This window comes from Microtus oregoni, unplaced genomic scaffold (assembly GCF_018167655.1).
Source record: "Microtus oregoni isolate MIOR12 unplaced genomic scaffold, Mior012 000162F_ref0000463, whole genome shotgun sequence".
Taxonomy (NCBI): Eukaryota; Metazoa; Chordata; class Mammalia; order Rodentia; family Cricetidae; genus Microtus; species Microtus oregoni.
This window is the reverse complement of record NW_024544817.1, coordinates 981,711-1,000,905: the sequence shown is the minus strand read 5'-3', so window position 1 is coordinate 1,000,905 and position 19,195 is coordinate 981,711. Positions and strand designations below refer to the sequence as shown.

The window sequence follows — 19,195 nt, the reverse complement described above, 5'->3', positions numbered from 1 at the left end:
AGTTGTGTTTATAAAATATACCTAGGAAGAACAGTCAGAAACAGGTTTATTTAATTAAGACTTAAATTTAACTTGTAAAAAATGTATTTTCTTTTATGATATTGAAAACCTTCAAGAGTTAGGTAGTGATGGTGGCAGAGCTTTGTGAATATTCTTAAAACCATGAGAAGGGGCGAGTGGCGCCTCAGCTTTTTAAAGCCGCTGTACCTCCCAGTGGCAGAGGTTTGCTGCTGGTGGCTGGGTGTGCATAAACTCCTCTTAAGTCTTAGGCTCTGCTGAGCTTGGAGATTCTGTCCCCTTCCCATGGGGAGCTTTGCTGTGCGGAATGGACCTGCGTCCTTCAGAGCTTCCGCAGCAGTTGAGGGTGTGTGTGTTTATTTCCAAAGAGAAGGGGGCACAGCTCTGCAGCGCTGCACTGTTGGCCTTGATAGAAAACACCGTCCACAGGCTTTCCTGTAGTTCAGACTGTCTTTCCTCCTAGTTCATTTTGCTGTTTATCCTGGCTTCTGCTGTTTACGTATGAGGCTTCCTGAAATGACAGGCATTTTTTATCCATTCATATTTAAGAATGAAGTATTACAAAGCTGTTTAGATATAGTTTGCTTAGTGGTGAACCTCTCTGTAGAGAGACTGGGCAGGGATTAGTTATATTTGTTTGGAATACTCTTAAGATCTTTCCTTAGTGCCTGTCAGGGTTTTTTGTTGTATTTTTTTTTACATTTATTACATTGTGCATGTGTGCCACATGCATGTATGGTCAGAGATCAACTTCAAGAAGTTGGTTCTCTACTTCCACCATGTGGGACCTAGAGGACTGAAATTGTGTACTCAGGTTTGATGGCAAACACCTTTACTCATTAAAACCTGTGTGTTTCTTAGAAAAGTTAAAAAATGAAAAATAAAAGGGATGAAAATGAAAACACAGCATACCCAAATCTATGGCAAAAGCCAGTTCTAAGTGCCTACATTAAGGAATTGGGGAAGGAGAACACGTGGTGGCAAATATCTTTAATCCCAGCTCTCCAGAGGTAGAGGCAGCTGGATCTCTTGAGTTCCTGAGTTCAAGACCAGCCTGGTTTGCAAAGTGAGCTCCAGGTCAACCACAGCTACAACACGAGACCCTGTCTCAAAAACAAACAAAACTGAGTAGGGGTCTAAGACTGTAGCTCTGTTGAAGAGTGCTTGCCTATCGTGTACAGACTCCTGGCTTTGATCCTCAACACTACACAACTGGACTTGGTGTCTTAGCCAGTGTTCTTTTGCTGTGAGGAGACACCATAACCATGGCAACTCTTGTAAAAGAAAGCATTTAATTGGGGCTTGCTTATAGTTTCATTGGTTTGGTTTATTCTCATCATGGTGGGGAACATAGTGGCACAGAGGCAGCTAGAGAAATAGCTGATAGTTCTACATCTAGACTCACATGCAGCAGGGAGAGACACCAAGATTGGCTTGGGCTTTTGAAAAGCCAAAGCCAACCCCCAGTGACACTTCCTCCAACAAGACCACACCCCAACCCATCTAAAGTGGTGCCACTCCCTGATAACCAAGCATTCAGATCCAGGAGCCTCTGGGGGCCATTTTTACTCAAGCCACCCTAGCATGGTACTGCCTATAATCTTTGTTATTGTTTTTATTTTTTGGTTTTTGTTTTTTCGAGACAGGGTTTTTCCATGTAATGTAGCCTTGGGTGTCTGGAATTCACTTTGTAGGCCATGCTATCCTCAGACTCAACAGAGATCTGGCTGCCTCTGCCTCCCAAGTGCTGAGATTAAAGGTGTGCACCACCACTGCCCTACCTGCCCATAATCTTGGCGCTCAAAAGATAGAAGCAGGAAGGAGAGAAGTAGTTCCCAAAAGGGTCCTTCTCACCTTCATATGTGTTCTGTGGAACACACACGCTTACATAAACCCACATAAAATACATACTTTAAAAATCTTGAATTTTGCTTACTTGTTTTGAGAGAGGGTCTTTCTATGTAGCAACAGCTGGCCTGGAGCTCAGTGCTGTGGACCAGACTGGACTTGAAGTCACAGAGCTCTTCCTGTCTCCGTCTCCCAAGCACTGGGATTAAAGACTTGTGCAACGTGGCTGTGGCACCTTTGAGTCCTACCTCAAAATACAAAAAAAGAAAAAAACAATCAAATAGCTTAAAGATACACTTCATAGAGTTGGGAAAACAAGAACAAACCAAACCCCAAATCAGTAGATGAAAAGAAATAATTAAAGTCAGGGCCAAAATTAATGAAATGGAAATGGGGGAAAATCAATGAAATAGAGTTGATTTTTTTCAAAAAAAATGATAAAGATGAACAAGTTCTTTGCCAATGAAAGAAAAGACTCACCAGTAATTAGAGGAAAGGGGGGAGCCATGATGACATAACAATGAAATTTAGAGAATTCTTAGACATGCCTTAAAGCATATGCTGCACCAAACTGGGAAAATCTTTCAAAAAAAAAAAAAATTTCCAGGAAGGTGTGGCAGAGGGGAGCAGGCATCTTCACGGCACTTTATGTCTGATCTCTCCCCTCACATGCATCCCCTCCCTTCCCCATCTGGTCCACAGTAAAGAGTGCTGTTGGGTGGCTGAGCTGGAACCGCAAACCAACCTGGAAACCTGCTGTTCAGGCTCCTTACAGTCTGTGCTCAGCCCTTGCTTGGGCCGCTATGACATAAACAGCCTTACTTCCCCCTGATGAGACATTTTCTGGTGGCTGTCATTCTTGTTCTTTAATGAGGGTCATTACTTTTGTTCTAGTAGGTTGTAAGACGGGGGGGGGGGGGGGGGGGGGGGCGGACACACAAAAGCAACCATGTGTATTCAGTCCTCCATGACAAACAAGTTGTACTCTAGTTACTTTTTATGCCCCTAAGTTAGCATCTGGGTTTCCCCAAGAGAGCCTGTACATGTTAAAAATTGGAGGTTCAGTTGGAGTATAGTGTTACTTGCTGAACTATTACTGTATTTCCTTTTTAAATTTTTTTTCATTACGTTTAACTATTTATGAATATGCACATGGTAGGGACAGACATTGACTACCGTGGCACACCTGTGGAAATCAGAGAATTGTGAGAATTGGTTTTATCCTGCACCATATGGGTCAACGTTATCAGTTTATCAGACGACAACAAGCACTTTTACCAGCTGAGACATCTTACCAACCCATTCCTTAATATAGCAGTATGTTTTAATTACACAGTATGGCTGGTATCACATAGAAATAGTCCTGAATTATCCAGAAATATTAGTGAAGTGACTGCTGCCACATCATTAATAGGAAATATTTTATTGATGTCTTTCCTATGGCATATGTCTCCTGTTTGCTAACAGTCTGACTAAGCCATCTGTCTCTTTAATTTCAACAGCAGTTATCAAAAAAGATTTGATACATAACACGGAGGAAATGCAGGAAAGTGGCTGAGGCTCGGGCGAAGAACATTCTGTTCCAGTGAGGCGTTTCTCCTGTACTGCTGCCAAATGCCTCCCGCAGGCTAGCCTGGAGTGTCCTCCTCCTGAGATTGGAAGCTGTTTATCCCTCTCTGTGTTGGTAGATAGAGCTAGTGTTTTGTTTGTCTTGTTGTGGTTTAGGCTTAGTTTTTGCAGTCATTTAGCTTAATGTGGTTTTGAAAGTGAGGTTCACCCTGAGGGAGATACTGAAATGGCTTAATTAGAGAAGTTTAAAACAGTTTGTTAAAAATTAGCCAATCTAAGCCAGCACTTGCCTTTAATCCCATAGTTGTGAGGTAAACACAGCAGATATAGTTCGAGACCAACATAGTGAATTCTTTTTCTCAAAGAACAAAGTTTGCTGACCAAATTAGAATTTGGTGGGAGCTCTATAGGGGCATTGCATCTGCAATTAATCTCTTTCCAGTGGTAGCCACATGCCCTGACCATGTTTCTAGGCACAAAGGCTGAAGGAAGGGAGGGGCCTCTGAGAGACAGGAAGTCAATGTTCTAAGGAGGAAAACGCTGCAGTGTGCAGCATGCTGGCCTGTGTGTCCCTTTTGCATCTGGCTGAACTGGAGAGGCTTGCTGTCAGCTGGAGAAAGCTGTCTTACTGTCACATCTTACATGTGGACAGACATCTTACATGTAGACTTAACATCCGTGCTTCACTGTGGTACCTTAAGCTGACACTTAGTTGTATTTTACTGTTTAAACACATCCGCCAAACCTGTGGGTGATCATTGACTAGGTGTGTGCTCTCCTCTCTGGAACCTTGGGTTTAAATACAATACTGGCTTGTAATGGGAGCTGGCAACAAGTGATGAGTGTGAATTCAGATCAGACTGAAAACTTAGAAAACTTCACCTTGAGGTAGTTAGGATGCTCTTATCTGACCCAATGTTACTAAAAGAAGTAGTAGAAGGTTATCAACAAAATGTCATTGAGTCCTCTAAGCGAAACTAGAACAGTAGACTGTTGAAGAGAGTGGCCTCTGGTCCAGACTGCCTGGGTAACCATTCTGGCTTCATTGCTTATTAGCTGATTTGGGGCAGATTATATAATTATAATATACGTTATAGAAACTGGAAATAATAAGCCTTAAGGAATTAGTATGTCAGCTACTTAATGTATGGAAAGTATTTCCTATTATTATATTAATATATGGCAGTGGTTCCTTTTTTAATGTTTTTCTAATTTGAGAATGTCATACATACAATTTTTTCGATAACCCACTGAGTCCAGTTTGTGCTTCCCATATACTCATGGTTATGAGGACCTCCACTGGAGCAAGGAGGATGGACCAGGGGCTACACATAAAGAAAACTGAGCCTCCTGAAACCTTCAGATGTCATTAGTCCCTTGGCTACAGGAAGAGTTCATGAGCCCCCGTCCTATTCTAAGCAGAAATGGTGACCGGCTTGATCTTGCTCAGGTCTTGTGCAGACAGCTATGCTGCCAAGTTCATGAGTGTACTGGTCCTGCTGTATCTAGAAGACATGGCTTCACCCTGGTTCTCAGCTTCTAGCCCTTACAATCTTTCTGTCCCCTCTTCCTCAAGGGTTCCTGAACATTGAGGCAAGGAAATGGGATATATGGGAAATGTGGCTGAGCATTCCACAGAAACCTGATCTCTGTGCTTTAACCTGTTGTGAGTTTCTGTGCTAAGCACTGTGTCAGTCAGTGGTCGCTTTTACTTTACAGTAACTAGATTGTCTCACTTTTTCCCCCAGTGATATTGTGGTCCAGATAGTAGATGCTCGAAACCCACTCCTGTTTAGATGTGAGGATTTGGTAAGTAAAGTTTGATTTAGATCCTTGGGACAGTAAAGAGAGGAAAGATTTCCTCACAACAGTAACTGAGCAAGCATTCTGTCTTCTCTGGCTTCCCTCTCTGTGCAAGGTCAGAGGTTTGCTCCAGCACTTGTTTCATCTGTAGGAAGCACAGAAATTTGCCTGCTGTGTTCTAGCTGCTGGGCTGGAAGGTACTTTATTGCTAGTCATTTGCTGGTTGCTTGTTTTCAGGAGACAGCAGTCAGGATGGCATATTGCTGTTTTTAAAGATATTCCAGTCACTTTTTAATGCATCACACTAAATACTTTGCTTTCACATATCGTTACACCTATGCTATCTTACAAATGAGCTAAGCTTATACAGAGTAGTACTAAGGCATAAGGATCACTTAAAATGATGTAATGCGTGAACCCATGAAACTCCTTACATATGTGATGTGCATATTTTCATTAGAACAACTGTAATGATTCCTCTAAACTTATGAGTAACAGAAATTGTAATGATTCTTTTAAAGTTCTTTTCAGAGCTCACAGAAAGGATCAATTAGTAGAATGTATCAAAATTTCCAATATTTAAATTAGAAAGTGATTTAAGGACCTCCTTTGATGTGGCTCAGCAGGTGTGAAGGCACTTGCTACATAAGCCTGGTGACCTAAGTTTGACCCCTTTTGAAACCATGTAAAGTGGGACCAATAGAACTGACTCCTAGTTCTCCTCTGACCTCCACATATATGCTGTGTCATATGTTTGCATGTACACACATTGTGCACACACGATAATAAAAATGTTAAGGAAAGTGGTTTAAGCCAGGTGTTGGTAGCAGTGGTGCACACCTTCAATCCCAGCACTAGGGTGCAAGAGGCAGGTGGATCTCTGTGAGTTCAAGGCCAGCCTGCCTCCAGAGCAAGTTCTAGGGCAGCTGGGGCTACACAGAGAAACCCTGTCTTGAAAACCCAAAATAGAGAGAGAGTAATTTAAAGTAGGGGAGGTCATAAAAACTTGAATTGGGAATCTCCAGTGTAATTAACCCAGTGTTTGTCTCACTTGTTTGAACAGACTGAAATTGCCTTTGTCTTTACAGGAATGTTACGTGAAGGAGATAGATACCGCTAAGGAGAATGTTATCCTGATAAACAAGGCAGACTTGTTGACCGCTGAACAGCGCCTTGCCTGGGCCTCACACTTTGAAAAAGAAGGTGTGAAGGTTATTTTCTGGTCAGCTTTGGGAGAAACCCTTCACTCTAAGGTAACAAGGACTGGGGGCCTTTCTTAAGGTGGATTTAAGGAATTACTTTGATTTGATTGATGTGCTTTGTTTATATTGGTAGTTTGTAAGAGTTACTTTTGTATGGGGAGTTCCCTCCCCTAGTGCTGTGTTCGTAGGATAGACTATGGAAAATACTTAGAATCTTTAATCAAATCATACCGATATTTTGTGATTTTGGATAATTGGAGATGCCCAGTGTCACTTGTGGAACCGTAAAGAAGTTTCATAGTGGTTTTGTATTTGCTTATTTTAAGAGAAACTTCTCAGTGTACACTGTACAGCTAAAGGATGTGGTAGCTTGTCGTGGTTTATCAGGGTCTGGTTTGTTTTTAAGACAAACTCAACTTGAATTAAGATAAATTATGCTATTTCTTTTACCTTTAATCCAGATTTTACTAAAACAACAAAGATCATGGGATCTTTGATATTTTGAAGACATTTAGAAGTAATATTCCCCTTCTTTTTTCTCTATTTAGAAGTAATATTCCCCTTCTTTTTTCTCTATTTAGAAGTAATATTCCCCTTCTTTTTTCTCTATCAGTCATCTTTTGACTTTGATGGTTATGTAGGTGCTATGCAGGCTGGGTGTTGTGGAGGACACCTTCAATCCCAGCATAGTCGGAAGTATCTCTCTGAGTTTGGAACTATCCTGATGTACGTAGAGTCCCGTGACAGCCAGGGACTACACAAGAAGACCCTGTCTCCCCCCCCCCCCCGCCCAGCCAAAAAGTAGATTCTATGAATATAACACTTTTTCCTAAATGAGCTCATAATTTACTGAGCTCTTAGCTCCAATTGAAAGAAGAAATTCCTTCCTCCACTTCCTGTCAGATAGTCATGTTATCTCCCACTGACTGTTTTGGGCTAAGGCTGTAACTCAGTAGAAGTGTCTGCCAAGCATGCAGAAAGAAGGCTCTAGTCCCTAACACTAGCAATGACAACTGCCTTAAGACCAGGCAACATATTCCTTTCTCATCTGTGACTTCGGAAAGTTCTTCCTTTCTGAAGCTAAGTTACTCCCTATTCTTTGATCTGAAAATTTATTCTCTGTCTGCTTGGTTCGTTCCTATACATTTTTTCCCTTCCGATAATCTCATACATAGTATTTTTTGGACTTTCATCTTGGGACTACCACTAAAATTGATGGTACCTAATTGAACATATTTATTCCATGTGTTTTCTGCTAGGACATATGTGGATAGATTCTAGAGCTGGGAAGAAAGCTCAGTGAGTAAAGTGCTTGCCTTTAAGGGTGCATGTCTTTAATCCCAGCCCTTGGGGGCAGAGGCAGGCAAACCCCAGTGGGTTCAAGGCCAGCCTAGTCTACATAGTAAGACCCTGTATCTATTAGTCTATTAGTAGTAGCAGTAGTAGTAGCAATAACAATAATAGCCAGTCTGAAATGAAATTTTGCTATTCCAGAGTTTCATACACAAGCTTCTGCTCCGTAGTACTTTTTGACTTGCAAAGCAATTATAAAAGCAAAGCAAGGTTGGAGTATAGCTTGGTGGTATAGTCTTGCTTCATATGCAAAAACTCAGTCATAGCACAGCAGAAACAGCGCAACCAGAGCCAAGGTCTGCCTCTCTTGCCCTCCCAAGGGCACTCTGCTGATAGCCCATCCGCCTGTGCGCTCGTGTGGACAGATTGCTGTGCTGCGCCCCTGTGATCCACATGCCTGTCTCCAGCACATTTCCTGTTCTCCTTCTGTAACTAGTCCCCTGAGTGACAAGTACACTTACACAGGTCTGAAGGTTTGTGATTCTTATTTTATCAGGACCAAGAAAATAGTGTTGCTGAAGAAGCCAGCAGAATTGAGTCTGAAAATTCCAGTTCGGATGAGAATGAACTTCCACGCAGAAATTGGCTCTCACTTGGTGAGGAGTCCGCAAGTGACGAGGATAGCAGTGAGTATGAGGACTGTCAGGAGGAGGAGGAGGACTGGCAGACGTGCTCAGAAGACAGCAGCCCTGAGGAGGAGGAGGACGAGGAGGGCTGTGCTCAGGACTGGAAAGAACACTGTCCTGTCGATTCTGAGACTCAGAACAGGGAAAAACCAGAAAACCAGCAAATGAACAATTGTAGCCAGCTGGTGTCAAAGCAGGACCTACTGGAGCTCTTTAAGAAGCTGCATACGGGGAAGAAGGTGAAGGATGGACAGCTAACTGTTGGGCTGGTAAGATGGAGTAGATCATGAAGCTAGCACCACATGAGCGTCTTCTTTCCCTGCCCTTCATAGCTACACATACCCCAGAGAGTCAGGCTTCTGGCGTCATAGGGAGCGTGCTGCCTACTTGTTGCCCCTGGCATCATGGGATGAGGACCAGGATCCAACTCAAAGGAAACATTTCTGGGTTTATAGTGTTTACATACATGTTTATATTAAATGTATTCTATGATCTTCTTCCAGCTCAGTTCTTTGTCACTGAGAGACAAGAGTAAGTTTTTGATGTTGTTGCCAGACTTTAGTGCTGTGCTCTGTTGACATCCTGTGATCCTTGCCAGATTATACTGTTCCATATGCCATTAGGAAGAATTCAGTCCTGGGAAGGCAAACCATGACAGATATTTTCATTGCATAAACATAACAGAAATGGTAAAAAGTAGATCAGATCCCAACTATATTACCTAATTCTGAAGGTGACTGTGGAACTGCCCACACCCCAAGGATACTGCATGGCTCTAGGGTACACAGCACGGCTCTAGATGACCCATCCTTGGCTAAGGACACATAAACTGTTAGAGAAGACATTTATACTAAAGATCTTTCCAGGGAAACAAAACCGTGGAAGGTCGCAGCAGGTATGTAGTCTCTCAGCTCTTCAGCTAAAATTAGGTGTAACTAATCCTCATTGTATTTAGACTCTTTCCTGAGTCCCATCACCTAAAATAAAACAGGAGGCCTACTTACAATGTAGGGTCTACAGAGATGACTCAGCAACCGAGAGCACTGGCTCCTTTTACACAGGACCTGGATTTGGTTCCCAGCACCCACATGACAGATCACAGCTGTCTCTAATCCCAGTTCCAAGGAATCTCAACCCTCTTCTGGCCTCTGGGTATTGCCTGCATGTGGTACACACATATAAATGAAGGTAAAACGCTCTTACACATAAATAAAAGTTAAAATCTTAATTAAAAAGAAAGATGAAGTAAATGGTGTTTTTGTGTATTGTTCTTGCTACAGACCTGCCTTTGGAGTTAGGCAGGCATGGTGTAATTCCCAATTTCACAGTAGAACTAACCTGAACACAGAAAATTTCTTAATTTCTCTGAGTTTTAAGGCTATATTCTCTGTGCCAAAAATTTGTTCCCATGTGTATCAGAAAACCAGGTTTCTCTACATGTGTCTTCGATTTCTAGCTTTCTGAATTCTTAATTCAGGGCATCATCCGGACGAAACTTAGCTCCCTAGTCTACAACACCTCTGCATAGCCTGCCACCTTCTGTTGGCCCGGACTAAAAAGCCTGGGAGTTTTCAGATGTTCACAGCTTGTAATTATTGTTTCCTGACGCTCAGCTCACCCCTTGTTAAAGATGCAGTGGGAACAGTGAAGTTTGCCTACAAATGGAACGTTAGGGGCAGGCAGAGGGCATGAGGATATTGTGGGCAACAGCAAAGTCTGCAGAAAAATAATCCATACGCCTGTGCCATGTGTCAGAGCTGAGTCTGAGTTTGTAAAGCCAAGAGAATGAAAGGTGAACATTACTACCCCTCAGATAACTTCTGGTTGTCTTCCAGGTGGGCTATCCTAATGTTGGGAAGAGCTCAACCATCAACACTATCATGGGCAACAAGAAAGTGTCTGTGTCTGCCACGCCTGGCCACACCAAGCATTTCCAGGTACAGGAAGTTCTTCGCCACAGTGCTGTTTCTCTTCCCTTCCACTCGCCATATGTCCATCATAGCTGTTTGTGTCTTTCAGACTCTGTATGTGGAGCCTGGCCTCTGCCTGTGTGACTGCCCGGGCCTGGTGATGCCGTCCTTTGTGTCTACCAAAGCAGAGATGATTTGCAATGGGATTCTCCCAATTGACCAGATGAGAGATCACGTTCCACCCGTATCACTAATATCCTTTCTGTTTCAGGACCACTCTGGTTTTTAATGTGTAAGGCTTTGAGAATTTTTAGGGCATTACCTTCTAACAGTATAATTGTAGGCATTGGAAGCAAAGACATGGTCCTTTGTATCTCCATTAGAATAGTCTCTCAAAGTTAGGGTTTGTTTATAATATTGTTCCTTAAATTAATATTGTTAAGGTCTGTTTCTTAGATAATTTTTTTAGATTTATTTATTTTTATATGTGTATTTGTGTGTCTATATGTCTGTGTACCTCTTGCATGCCTCGTACCCTTGAAAATCAGAAGAGAACATTGGATCCCCTGGAACTAAAGTTACAGACAATCGTGAGCTGCTTTGTAGGTGCCAAGAAGCGAGCCCTGGTCCTCTGCAAGAGTAGCGAGTGTTTTTGACCACTTAACCATCTTTGTAGAGATGTTTTGTTTGTTTGTTTTTAATTGTTTTTACAGACAGGGTTTCTCTGTGTAGTCCTGACTGCTCTGGAAGTCACTTTGTAGGCCAGAAATCTCATAGAAATCTGCCTGTCTCTGCCTCTCGAATGCTGGGATTAAAGGTGTGCGCCCCCCACTATCCAGCCTTGTTATTTTAAAGAATGCATTTAAAGTGATCATTGACGTGTAAAGCTGTTTAAATGAATAAATAACTATACTCTGCTTAGAGGGAGAACATGTGTCAGAAGCAGCAAAATAGTGTGTTTGGATGATGTGGGAGCACAGTCAATTCAAGAGTGGATTCCTTGACAAGTTTACGTTTGCCAGAATATCCCACGACGTGTTTTGGAAGCTACCTATGGTATTAACATTATAAAACCTAGAGAAGATGAAGATCCCTGCCGACCTCCAACCTCAGAAGAGCTGCTAACAGCTTATGGATGTGAGTTGGCTGTCATTTTAAATAATGGGCAAATGGTTCATAGAAGTCTGGAAAGGGTCACTAGGCATCCAACCCAGGGCTAGCATGAACCACACCTCCACAACCACCCCCGTTTCATTCTAATGACATAAGTACTGAATTTCATCTGATGCTTACCTATCGTCGGTATTTCCTGTTTGCAGGAACAAACGACCACACGTGTACAGTTGCTCTACTGCTGTCCAAAGCTCTGTAGACTAAAGCCTCTGGCCATGAATTTTAAAGGCACTTCCAAGGTCCTCCAATTTTATTTTGTGTTTCTTTTTAAGCTGTATTGTTTTAACTTATGTATATGCATGAGGTTATATGTACATGAGTGCTGGTGCCCCTGATAGTCAGAGGCATTGGAGCCTCCTTGGAGCTGAAGCTACTGTGATTGTGAACCGCTCAGAATGGGTGCTGGGAATTGAACTTGGATCCCTTGAGTCCTCTGTAGGAGCTGCACACGCTCTTTGCTACCCAACCCTTTCTCCAGTGCCTACTTTGTATTTCTTTGATTTTTGTCTTTGTCTGAGGCAGCTTCGCTGTAACCCTGGCCAGCCTAGATCTCACAGATTGCCTGCCTTTGCCCACTGAGTGCTGGAATTTTTGGTGTGTGCCACAAACTCAGCTACTTTATCTCTCTCTTTCTTAAGTTTTTTTTTAAGATTTTATTTTCTGTTTTGCCTACAAACATGTCTGTGAATCATGTGTGTGCCTAGTGCCTGAGGAGGCAGTGAATGCCCTGGAACTAGAGTTACAGGCAGGTGTGAGGCACCGTGTGGGTGCTGGGAATGGGAGCAGGTCCTCTGAAGAGCGGCCTGTGCTCTTAACTGCCAAGCCATCTCTCCAACCCTGCTTTGTATTTCTTTAAATGTTGGTGAAGTTGAAATATTTTCTCTTAACTTTTTATCGATTCTTTATAGATTTCACATCATGCATTCTGATTCTATCCAAAAAGCAAAAACTAAAGTCTTAGTGTAGAAGATACAGTGAGTCACACAGTATACCTGTATAGTCCATACATCTTCACTCACAAGTGTTCGTTGCAGTGAGTCATTGGTCTGGTTTGAGACCTGCTTCTGCTACACCCTCGATACTGGGCCCTCACTGGGACTCCTCTTAGATATCCTGTTGTAGCCTTGTGTTGTGGAGATCCTGCAGCTTTGGTCTGGAGGTCCGGCCCTTTACATGCTCCAGCAGTTCATAGATGGGGTGGATGTTGGGGTATAATTTTTTTCCCCAAGTTTGTTGACCTTTTATATTGCTTCTAGAAATCATGGGGGTTTGGTTTGTTTGTTTCTATGCATTGTTTCTGTCTTAATTTATAAAGCTTTTTGTTGTTCTGTATGTAACTAGATCTTTTCTTCTAAATTTAAAAGCTAGTTTGCACATGGGCTGAGTTTTGAACCCAGCCCTTTCTACAAAAACAGCTGTGCTCTCTCCTTGCTACTCACAGTGAGAGAGAATAAGAGCGATCCTCTTGGTATGTTTGGGAAGCTGACAATCAGATGTAGCTATTAAATTAGGGAGTTTGCTATGTTGTCTTTTGTTCTGCAGATAATATTCTCCTGCAGGTCACCTCCATGAGTAAATGCCTGAAATCGGGGTTAGAAGGAATAACTAATGATGAGAAACCAAACGTGCCTGTCACAGTGCTAAGTGGTTAGATATTATAAGCTGCAGAGTCTGCTCTGCCTTAGCAAATGTTGATGATGATGATGATGAAGTGTGTTTCACGGTGAGAGGAAATTAGTTTCTCATAGGGCTGTGGGAAGAGACCCAGTGCACATCAGCAAGGTCACGCCTGTTGTGTCAACTCCTAACTGAGCTCTCACACAGTTGGTTTCTCTCACAGGCATGCGAGGATTCATGACAGCACATGGACAACCAGACCAGCCTCGATCTGCACGTTACATCCTAAAGGACTACGTCAGAGTAAGTGAACTTGTTCTATTGCCCTGAGTAAGCAAGCTTTCTTTTCCCTACCCTGAGTTCTTAGCTCATGACAGCCTGGTAAGGAGATGGACTGATGCCCAGTGGGCTGTTTCTAGTGGTGCTAGCGCTTGACCTGTGGGCCTCACACATGCTGGACAGGTGCTCCAGCACTCAGCCCTAGCCCTCCAAAGTGACCTTGATTTCAGACTCTCACCTGATGTTCCCAGGACTAGTGTGTCCTCACATAGAAGAACATTGAAGACTACTTAGTAGAAATGACGAGCAGGTGAATAAGGTCACAGAGAAGGAAGAGTAGCGACTCCAGGGCCCTGGGAGGAGCTGGGTGTCAGAGTCAGGGCCCTGCAGTTGCAGCAACAGAAAGCTGCTCCACCCTCTGCCCGGTTGACACTTGCCGTGAAGACCTAACCCTCTCGGGGTAAGGCGGTTACAGCATGCTGTTTCGCTGCAGGGAAAGCTGCTGTACTGCCACCCTCCTCCTGGGAGAGACCCTGTGACCTTTCAGCATCAGCACCAGCAGCTCCTGGAGAACAAAACAAAGGGTGAAGAAGTACGGCAGCAGCTGGGCAGAAACCAGAAAGCCAAACAGATTGAAAATGTAGTCGACAAAACCTTTTTCCATCAGGTAAGAAAAAGAGGCTGTATTTAACTCTTATCCAATGCATTTAAAAATTCAAAATATTAGCCGGGCGGTGGTGGTGCATGCCTTTAATCCCAGCACTCGGGAGGCAGAGGCAGGCGAATCTCTGTGAGTTCGAGTCCAGCCTGGTCTAGAAGAGCTAGTTCCAGGACAGGAACCAAAAGCTACGGAGAAACACTGTCTCGAAAATCAAAAAAAAAAAAATATATTCAAAATATTTATTATTTTTAGCATCTAGTGAACTGGAAAGGCAGCTCAGTGATTAAAAGCACTCGCTCTTCCAGAGAACCTGAGTTTGATTCCCAGCACCCACATCATGAGGCTCACCTGTAACTCCAGGTCTGGGGATTTAATACCCTCTCCTAGCCTTCATAACACACGTTTCTTTATATGTGTATGAATGTTTTCCCTGCATTGTGTGTGTCTGTGGAAATCAGATGAGGGTATCAGATCCCCTGTAGTGGAGTTACTGATGGTTGTGAGCCACCGTGTGGGTGCTGATATTGAACCTGGGTCCTCTGCAATAGGTACCCCACTGAGATCTCTCTCTGACCCCACTTTTTTACTTTTGGGTCTTGCTTTGTGAGTCTAGCTGACCTTAGCTTCTCTAGTGCTGAGATTACAGATGTGCATCGTCACATCTGGCTCCACACACAGTTTATATTATGCTCACGTTTGCGCAGCCGTTACCACCAGTTTAGAATTTTATCACTCCAGAAAGAAACCCCATGCCGTTGACATCCACTCACTTTCTGTTTCCCGTGTCAGCCACTAATCCGCTCTTTCTCTGTATGTGGGGTTGTCTGCTCTGGACATATCACATGAGTGAAGTCATGCTGTGATCTTCTGTTCCTTAGCTTAGCTGTTTCTTGGTCTGTCTGTGATAGAGCATGTGTCCATACGTCATTCCTTTTACTACAAATAAGTTGCTGTAAAGACATGCCATTCACCAGTTGGTAGACATTTGGGTTGTTTTCACATTTTGGCTAATATAACTAGGCTAGGTATGCATGTGTATATTTGTGTGTGTGTGTTTTCACATCTCGGGAGTGAGCACTGCAGAACTGGAGTGCTTCGATCATTTGTAAAGCTGTGCTTTTGGCTCGTGGGGTGCAACCATACCGTCTAGACATGGCTGTGGGTTTCATGCTCCACATCTGTGCTGTGCTTGCCGTCTGTTGGTGCTGTTTCAGCTATCTCAAGTCGTCTCTGGCTCAGCTTTTATTTCCCTGGCGCTTTGTGATGAACAGCAGCATTTCACAGACTCGGGTGCCTGTGCATTTCCTGTACAGAAACAAGTTGTAAGAGGTTTTTGTTGGTGGTGGTGGTGGTGTGTATGTGTGTGTGTTTAGGGGGATGAAACAAGATCTTATGTGACCGTCCTGGTCTTGAACTCTGGATCCTTCCACCTCCACATCCCATGTGTGCCTCCACATGCCGAAGACTTCTGTATACACCCCAAACAAGGTGTGGTGCACAGCGGTGATCCCAGGACGCGCGGTCTGCTGCCACATCTACACATAAGCGTCTTCTCTTCCACAGATAGGCATGCACATGCACACATAAAAAATAAGCGAGTGAATATTAGTAACTTGAATCACTTCATCATAACTGATAGATTTTTCTTTTTCTTTGCTTGGTTGGTTGGTTGGTTTTGTTTTTTTGTTTTTTTTTATTTTTTTTCAAGACGGGGTTTTTCTGTATAACAACCTGGTTGTCTTGGAACTCACTCTGTAGACCAGGCTGGCCTCGAACTCACAGAGATCCACCTACCTCTTCCAAGTGTTGGGTTTAAAAGTGTGCCCCACCACACCCAGCAGCTGGTAGCATTTTTTTCAATGTCAGGTTTATGTACAAGAGTTAAGTCGTTTGGTTGTGTTTAATACACATTTTCAATCTTCTTAAATGGGGCCTGGAGAGATGGCTCAGTGGCTAAGAACCTATGTTGCTCTCGCAGGGAACCTGGGTTTGGTTCCCAGTGTCCACAAGTGTCCTACAGGACATTCAGTTTGCAGAGATTTCTGAAGGCATTGCATGAGAAAGCAAATCTATTTTCACCTTAAATTATTGTCTATATCTAAACCTTCACCCCTAAGAGTAATATTTTACTGTGTGTGTCAGTCCTGGGATATTACTTTATAATTTTTATTCATATTATAAATAAACTGAATATTTCTTGAGCGTCAGTGTCTAGTGTGAGCTGAAGGACTTGACATCCATGGAGCTTCAAGCTCTATGTTGGGGTACACCTAAAATCCCAGCGCTCCAAAGGCAGAGAACTGGGAATTCAAGATTTGCTTGGACTACACAGTAAGACCCTGACTCAAAAAAGAAAAAAAAAAAGTAGAAATTCCCAGGAAATAGTTTGAATTATGAGGGGTTTGGATGGTTTTAGATGATTGGAAGCTACTGGACTAAACACTCAGCAAGGAAGGCTGGGAAAGAGGTGAGCTAAGAGGGAGTGCTGGGAGGCCTAGCGTGAGGGCAGGGAGTGAGGTGGAAGCCAGAGGAGAGCCGTGCGCTGAGTGACTTGCTCCTGGTCCTGAGAAGTCTGCTCATGTCTCCCGTGTTTCCTCACAGGAGAATGTCAGAGCACTGACCAGAGGGGTCCAGGCTGTGATGGGCTACAAACCTGGGAGTGGCCCTCTGACCGCAGCTGCTGTGAGTGCTGAGAACGTGACTGGGAAGCCCTGGAAAAAACATGGCAACAGAAATAAAAAAGAGAAAAGTCGTAGGCTCTACAAGCACCTGGATATGTGAACTGGCTCTACAGAAATGGCGTCTGCACTGTGCAGGTGGACAAGGACCAGAGCCACTGCTGTGCATGGGGCTCTCCAGACACTGGCGCTGTGGATTGCACCGGAAGTCTTGACAACTGACAGCCTTTGGAAGCACCGACTGTGGCTGTAGTAGTTACCGAGGTGCCCCCAGAAGTGACCTGCAGAAGACTGATGGATGTGTGTGTAAACATACATACAAATGCATATTAACTTTGATTTTGAAGTTACTAAAATTAATTTTCCACCAATTGATATTTTTATTGGCTTAAATAAGTAAGCTGCCATTCATACATTTCATGTTATAATTTTAATTTGCCAAAATATGACTAGGGAAGGGTCTGGAGAGATGACTCAGCAGTTACGAGTCCTGGTTGCTCTTCCTGAGGACCCAGGTTTGGTTCCTAGCACCCACATGGCAGCTCACAGCCATCTATAACTCCTGTTTCAGGGGATCCAACAACCTCTTCTGGCCTTGATGGGTACCAGGCACACATCCATGGATATGGTTCACAGGCAGAAAGAGCTGACTGGGAATGGAGTGGGCTTTAGAAACCTCAGATCCCACCCCCAGTGACACACTACTCCTTTCCAAACCGTTCTACCAACGGGGGACCAAGCATTCAAATCTGTGAGCCTACGGAGCCCTTTTCATTCAAACCACCACTTAGGGTCACCTCTAGGAAGCAGAGAAAGCCCTGAGTGAGTGAATGTGTGCTGTGTAGTAGGCACAGCCATGTCAAGGACCTCAGAGCCTTTTGCCAGCCCCTGGGCCTCACCCTGAGGGGAAATGCAGAGGTTTCCCTTCTGGCCTGTGTGCAGATGTTGATGTAGAAAATATCCATAGTAGCTTTCTCCCTCTGAACAGTTTATGGTCCAAAGATTGCTCCTCCAGAGGCTAGCTACACCTGTGTCCTTGATCCTGCTATATACCCTAAACCCCGCCTCCTCGTTCAGCTCTGTAATAACCCTGTCTCAGGATGAGCTTCGAGGGTGCTGTGGTTTCTCCATCAGCAAGCTCCACCCACCTGACTCCAGTTCTTTTTTTTGTTAAAGATTTATTTATTTATTATGTATACAACATTCCTTCCATGTACACCTGCACACCAGAAGGGGGCACCAGATCTCATTACAGATGGTTGTGAGCCACCATGTGGTTGCTGGGAATTGAACTCAGGACCTCTGGAAGAGCAGTCAGTGCTCTTAACCACTGAGCCATCTCGCCAGCCCCTGACTCCTGTTCTTGTGTGTGTCTGTGTATCTGACTTCTCTTCATCCCCCTCACTGTCCCCGTCGAGTGCCTGGAGCATACTCACTCAAGCCATCCCCACCTCCGTCTCCTAAGAGCTGGACTACAGGTGTGAGCACCACACCCAATAAGAAACTACAGTTAGCAAATATTTATCAACCAGTTGCCTTGTAACAGGAAAACAATCCATAAAGAAACCAAAATTAGGGGAGGAAGGATTGTAGGAGCCAGTGGGGCCAAGGACACCACAAGAAAACCCACAGAATCAACTAACAGGCTCATAGGGGCTCACAGAGACTGAACCAACGAGGGAGCCTGCGTGGGACAGACCTCGACTCCCTGCATATTGTTACAGTTGTGTAGCTTGGTCTTGTGGGACTCCTAACAGTGGGAGCAGGGGCTGTCTGACTGTTACCTGCTTTTGGGACCCTTCCCTCCTACTGGATTGCCTCGTCCAGCCTTAATAGGCGGCGAGCTGCCTAGTCTCGCTTGATATACCATGGCTAGCTGATATACATGGAAGGTCTGCCCTTCTCTGAAGAGAAACAGAGGAGTGGAGGGGAAGCTGCAGTCAGGATATAAAAAACAAAAGATAAACAACAACAAAGAAAAGTTGGAAAGCCATGCAAACAGGAGCAAGCACTCATCTGGAGGTTAGCTATAGCCAGATCACATGGACCTGTAATCTCAGCTCTCGAAAGGCTGAGGCAGGAGAATGACGAATTCCAGGTAGCTTAACATGACCCCATCTCAAAGAAAGCAGTAATGGGTAAAAGTAATTCTTCTCAAAACTCAAGCCCAAACCAAATTATGGTATCCATCTCCTGGACAGAACATACCTCTTGAGACAGCCTTACTCTGTAGTTCAGAGTCCTTACAGCTCCTGTGTAGAGCCCTGGCTGGCCTCAAATTCATGGCAGTTCTCCTGCCTCCTGAGTCCTGGGATTACATGCCTAAGCCCCCACACCTGGTTGTTTAGAAGGGGAACAAGAGTCAGAACATGAAAACTCTGGGCCAACTGCTGAAGGACAGACAGAAATGGATACCGATGGGCAAAGCCTATAGGGACAGAGAAACTTCTACAGCATG

At 43.9% G+C, this 19,195-nt stretch overlaps 1 protein-coding gene across 1 annotated transcript in view; it reads left to right on the top strand.

Annotated features, from left to right (window-relative positions):
• Positions 1-17,997, top strand: part of Lsg1 (large 60S subunit nuclear export GTPase 1) — a 29,920-nt gene extending 11,923 nt beyond the window's left edge. Inside the window, exons 6-14 of the mRNA XM_041647189.1 lie at positions 5,184-5,244; positions 6,327-6,491; positions 8,290-8,688; positions 10,255-10,356; positions 10,439-10,582; positions 11,343-11,466; positions 13,343-13,422; positions 13,892-14,065; positions 16,661-17,997. Coding sequence (XP_041503123.1) covers positions 5,184-5,244; positions 6,327-6,491; positions 8,290-8,688; positions 10,255-10,356; positions 10,439-10,582; positions 11,343-11,466; positions 13,343-13,422; positions 13,892-14,065; positions 16,661-16,840 — 1,429 coding nt within the window. The 3' untranslated portion in view covers positions 16,841-17,997. The remainder of the gene's footprint in view (positions 1-5,183; positions 5,245-6,326; positions 6,492-8,289; positions 8,689-10,254; positions 10,357-10,438; positions 10,583-11,342; positions 11,467-13,342; positions 13,423-13,891; positions 14,066-16,660) is intronic.
• Positions 17,998-19,195: the final 1,198 nt, after the last annotated feature.